Source organism: Paramisgurnus dabryanus, chromosome 1 (assembly GCF_030506205.2).
Source record: "Paramisgurnus dabryanus chromosome 1, PD_genome_1.1, whole genome shotgun sequence".
In the NCBI taxonomy this organism is placed as follows: domain Eukaryota; kingdom Metazoa; phylum Chordata; class Actinopteri; order Cypriniformes; family Cobitidae; genus Paramisgurnus; species Paramisgurnus dabryanus.
This window is the reverse complement of record NC_133337.1, coordinates 38250525-38256524: the sequence shown is the minus strand read 5'-3', so window position 1 is coordinate 38256524 and position 6000 is coordinate 38250525. Positions and strand designations below refer to the sequence as shown.

The 6000-nt window shown below is 43.6% G+C and overlaps 1 protein-coding gene across 1 annotated transcript in view; it reads left to right on the top strand.

Moving 5' to 3' along the window:
* The window catches only part of fmn2b (formin 2b), a 42128-nt gene continuing 36128 nt past the window's right edge, over nt 1-6000 (top strand). The window contains exons 1-2 of the mRNA XM_065272311.2: nt 1-2090; nt 4186-4349. Coding sequence (XP_065128383.1) covers nt 77-2090; nt 4186-4349 — 2178 coding nt within the window. The 5' untranslated portion in view covers nt 1-76. The remainder of the gene's footprint in view (nt 2091-4185; nt 4350-6000) is intronic.

The window sequence follows — 6000 nt, the reverse complement described above, 5'->3', positions numbered from 1 at the left end:
ACTGCTTGTTTTACAGAATATCTCTTTGTTTATAAATCAGTCAGTGATTAAGAATATGTTTTGTGTTTCAGTGTAAATGTCTTTGATATCTGTCATGATTTGTTTGTCTCTCTCTCTGTCTCTTTTTTTTTTCAGTCAGTGTGTATTGCTGTGTGTGATAATGCAGCCCGTACAGATGCTGGAGGTCCCAGGATTCAGACAGAGGCTGCTGGAGGCTTTAAGTCTGGGCAGACGGCAGCAGTATCATCTCCCCCACCTTCATCACGAGCAGAAGGAGGAGCCGAAAGCCAACGTCCCCTGGGGCCGCTCCCCCTCCCGCACCGGCTCCATCCGCAGAGTGGAGGATGAGCGGGGGGATGGATGCAGCGAGTGCGAGAGCGACCTGCTCTATCTCTCTTTCGTCACAGCGTCATCTTCTATTCCTTGCGTCGTCTCGTCATCTGACGGCGAGAGCGCGTCGTCGGGGGCGACCGGCCGTTCGCGCAGACGTAAACGCAAGCACTGGAGCGGCCATGCCTTGAACGAGCTCCTGATCATGGGAAATCAAGACGGAAAGCTCAAGCGCTCGGCCGGGGGGGATGCGGGAGGCGCGGCCGAGGAGTGCGGAGCTCTCCGTGAGAATAATGGCACAAAGAAATTCCATGGGAAGAAATCCCACAACAAACACGGTGAGGGAGGAAAAAAGAAAAACAAATCGGACTCCAAATCTGTTTTTCCTCACATACGGAAGCGTAAGAACCAAGGAAAGGGGAAGGGGTTTTTGGGAGGCTCTAAAGAGGATGCATTAGATTCCCAGCACGATGAACTTGACAGCGTTCCTTCTTTATGCAACAAAACGCCGGATCTCTCTGGAGATGAGCTCGGCCAGTCGGACGCGGAGGCAGAGAGGCCTCGTTTGTTGGCAGACAGCAGGCAGACCACGCTGGATGCTGCCGACGGCCCCGAGGAAGAGGAGAGAAAGGTGGTGAGCTCCGGATCAGATACGGATATGTACAGTTTCCACTCGGCTACAGAGCAGGAAGATTTGCTGGCCGATATTCAGCAAGCCATCCGTCTCAAGCAGAGTGTGATTCTGAACAGTGTCATCGACCTCCCAGAGGAAAAGGATTGTAAACAAACCGGCTGCGGTGATGTTAACAGCACTCCTACCCCCGACTCTGAGCCCTTCACCGTGCTGGAGGCGCTTCCCAAACGAGAGAACGGTCACATCAGCAGCCTGCTCCCCCCTCAGCAGCCCACTGTCAAAGAGGAGACAGACGCTTTTGGAGAACCTCTCCCCTCGGATGGGGCCCTTTGTGCCTCGATCGCCGTGGTGACTGTGACAAAAGAGCCAGAGGCAGTGAGCGAGCCCCCCGCCCCTCTGCCCGTGGCCACGAGCCCCGTTACCAAGACAACCAGCACCACCAGCTTCCCGGATCTGACAGCTTCCTTTGAAAGTGCTACAGAGGCCATCGAAGAGGAAAATGTTGACGTTTCTCCCAGAGACGCCCCTAGCACTGACACGTTATCCGGCGGCAATGATCTCGGGTCCGCGGGCTCTCTGGAGTGCGTCACCGCCATTGAACTTGCATCAGAACCGCCCGAGGAGGAAGCTCCGGACACCCAGAGACGCAAAAGCAGCGTCACGTTCTCGCAGTGGGCGCAGCCGGAGAGTCCGCTGGCCACGCGGCTCCTAAAGTCCGCGCTGACGTCCTGCGCCACCACCTGTAATTCGGTCAAGCCGTACCCACCCATCAGCACGTCTTACATCAAAACCACCACCCGTCAACTCAGCTCGCCCTCTTGCTCGCCAGGACCGTCTCCCTCTCACAGCCCGCTGTTCGCACGGAGAGGCCACGGAGACTCCTCGGCGACGGTCGCCAGGGCAGATAGGAGACGAGTGAAGCGACAGCGATCGTACAGCATCACCGGGCCCATCAGCCGATCGGCAGACTGGACGGAGGAGCTTCGTACGCTCCCTCCTAAAGCAGCGGGTTCAGCTGATTACCTGGAGTACGGTGGATCCGATGGGGCGCTCAGGACGGGCAGCGCGACACAGAAGACAACAGGAGCTCAAGCTTCCACCTGCGGCTTTCACGAGGTCTTTACAGGTGAGTTCTTATAGCTGATGTTATTTGAGGGAATAAACTGAATATTTGTGTTTAACAGTACCTCAGGATTTCAAAAATGTCAACGAGATAAAACTGCACAGGTGAAAAAGTACACTTAATATGTGCTTAAAGTGCTTTATTTTCATGCATCCATGTTCTTAAGATTATCTAAGTGTACTTATCTGTGCTATTTCGAAGCGCCATGAATATGAACTCAAATGTGCTTAAAATTCAAGTTCAAGTTTACTACAAGTAATAACTAAATACATTTTCTAACACAGAAATAGTATGTTAAAATATGCATGGTGTCTAGAATTTTACCATATTAAATACAAAATTAGTGCATGAAAATAGAGCACTTTAAGTACATTATGGAAGTGCACTACATTTTCACCTGGGGTTAGTTAATAGCTAAACTAACTCTTTCTTTTTTCTCAATCAGATAATGTTTTTTAATCTTTGTTAGTCGCTTTGGACAAAACATTTGCTAAATGTAAATGTGAACCTTTAGTGAAAGATGCAGCGATGATGTAGAGAAATGTCTCTTAATGTTCTCTCTCTTTCTGTTCATTTGTGTGGTTTGAATATATTGTGTAGACTCTTTCAGTCTGTTGTGATGATGACAGAGCTTTCTGTGTTAGTCAATGATGTGATGAATGAATCATTCAGACTGACTCTCTTCTGTTCATTGTTTGACTCCTCTGATTCTTTTCTTCTGAGATGACTATCTGATGAAGGTCATGATTATTATTATAGTTTGTGTTGATGGTGAATCTCAGTAAGATCATCGGGTCCATGAGTTTAGTGACATTTACAGTGAAGTACTGCAAAATAAACCTGATGTCGTCTTCATTTACTGCAGAAAATGTGAGTGATGTTTACATCATTGACTAAGTTTAGATGTACACCAATAATGTGATTATTTCCAATAATCAGGGTAAAACTTAATGGCAGTAAGATGTTTACATGACTGGAGCTTTAACCTGTTTACTTCGGTTTACATGCCGTTTATATTTTCTGATTATTCACTCATAGCCCAATGATGAACTCACATATACTGTCCACTGTTTTAATTTAATTTAATTACATTAAATGACAAACGCGTTCTTATTGAGGTATTTCATTATTTGGTGCCGTGATAAAGACTGTGTTTGTAATGGTTTTATACGCTGCTGTTGTGTTATTTGAGACGTTTCCGGATGAAGGCAGACTGAGTCGTGTTGACAGAGTTCAGGAAAAACATCCTGATGTCAATTTTAAAATGAATTCCTGCTTAAGGTTCATGACAAAAACACACATGCACTTCAGTTAATGAGGTATAGATGCATTTAAAGTGTTTACATGGACACATAAATGGCGTACGCCACTGGTGACGTTAATATGATTATACTTGCTGCAATTATTATTGCATAATTTTATTGAAGTATTTTGTTTACATGAGGTACATTATAATCACATTATGAGGATGAATGGTCCAGCTTAGAAGATTCATCTTCAGGTCTGTATATGACTTGGGTCCCTCCTTTAATGTTACACTAACTAAACCTTATTATGAGTCTCTAACACACAGTTAAGTGCAGATGACATCAGGCCCCGAGGACTCCGATCCATTAGTGACATCAGTCTCTCACGCTCGGCCAATCAGATGAATGCCTGAGTCTCTGTGAGGATGGTGTCTGTTTTTATAAGCTCTTATAACAGTATTGACCTGTGAGATCCTCCACTATTCACTGATCAATAGGAAACAACAGCCGATAAACATTAGAGATCATCATTTGACTTTGTGTTATTTATCAGATTGTATTAAGATCCACTTCTCCGTTCCAATCTTCTGATATCTGCCCTGGTCTGATCTCATACACACTGTTATCAGATCTCTCTGACTGGTTGATTTTTGTCATTTAGAAATGATGTGAAGTTTTGTGTCTGTTCAGGGGCTTGAGCTCTTCTTCAGTTGTTAAAACACTGAATCATCCGAGATTATAAAGTTAATGAGGTGTTGAAGGATCAGATCTGTAAACTAAAGACCCAGACTCTGTCTGAAACCTGTAAGCTGTGTGTTTCTGTTCTGATCCGTGTGTGTTGTTCTCTTTAGGTCGGACGTTATTGGAGAAGTTTTTCCAGCAGCAGGATTCCAGTGAACCTGAGGAAGCGGAGAGACTTTGCTCCAGGATTCTGGCGATGGGTTTGTTGCTTCCGTTCAGTGATTGTTTCAGAGAGCCGTACGACAGCAGCGGACATCTCGCACCTAAGTTTGACGTAAGCATCCTTTCAGTTTACATTCACTGTGTTCACTTAGATAACATCAATCTGATCTGGATGAATGAATGAAACCTCATTAATTGTCTGATATGAAGTCCAGTATATAAATATCACATTAATGTCACTTAGATCCATTCATACTATTAAAGAGATAATCTTACATTTATTTATTGAAACCTCAAATTGCACATCTGAGACTAAAATCTACAGCAAAACATGCAATGTAAACAAACAATGGTGGTGGGTTGAGTACACAGAGTCCTAGTTTTCCTCCTCTTGTACTTCGTGATCAACAAACAAACAAAAACAAAAGAATACTTTGATGGCATTGATAAACCAGTGGTGGTTTTCTGTGACGGGAAAGAAACGTCGTTTTTATAATAAATCTTTGAAAATCAAATGATGGATTTTTTTAAAGATGCTATGTGAAAGTTTGTAACAGAAAATAGTGGTTTTCATCTGGTCACTTTCTTGGTATAGAAAACTTGTTTTTACTGACATTTGTCAAAATGGATTTATTGCGTTTTGGAACCAAACTCTTCATTTGTTTAGAAAGGAATATCTGTAAACTCATTCAGTTCTGAATCAAACTGATCTTCTTTTCTTATTGGCTGATGCAGGCATTATGAGAGATGCCTCTTGCGATTGGTCCTTAATGGAACTGTGTATTGCTCTGAGTCATCCTTTTATTGCCAATAAGCTACCACACACACATACAGTACACACACACACACACACACACACACTCACTCACTCACTCACTCACTCACACACACACACACACACACACACACACACACACACTCACTCACACAGACACAAACACACAAAGAGCGAGCGAGAGAGTCAGGGTGCCATCTGCTGACAAACAGGATTCTGATGCTGCAGTATTTTTACACAACAAAGTCTTAAAGAAACCGTAATCCGTAACATCACCGTTGCCAAAATAATTTTTTGTAAAAATAGATTTGCTGTCGTGTTTCTTAACTTAGACTGCATTTACACCGCATGTTTGAAGTGACTCAGTTCCATTTTTATCACGTCGCACAGATGTGATATGACCCATGAAAGCAGAAATAAAGCAGACAGATTCTGATATTCTCTGATTGGTTTCAGGCCTCATTTATATATGAAAATAAATCTGATATGAATCGGATACATGCATTCACATCTGCAATGTAAACAAACAGATCGGTTATTCTTATCTCAAGATGTGTCGTGCGTCATTGATAAAATGATGTTGGTCAATGACGTCAACTGAGATGGACACCACACGTGATCACGTGACTCTTATTAGCAGCATAATGGAGGACAACGGCTCCTCTTTGTGAAGTAATGTTGAAGTTTTATGTGTTGTTACAGAAATAAACCTCTATAATCTTGTGTAATCATTTTGTTTGTGTCCATTGCATATCGTGACATTTTACTTCCTCTGAGGTTTGTATGTCTATAGTGTAAATGTTGATATCAGATATGAGTCGCTTTTAAAATATGATGTAAGCGGGTCGTCAAAGAAAATCAGATACAGGCAACAAATCAGAACTGGGCATCAAGATTTGCAGTGTAAATTCAGAACTTTTGCAGTCATGCTTAAGGGCGTTTGAACACCAAAGCTTTTAAACGCGGTTGAAACACCAGGCGGATGCCG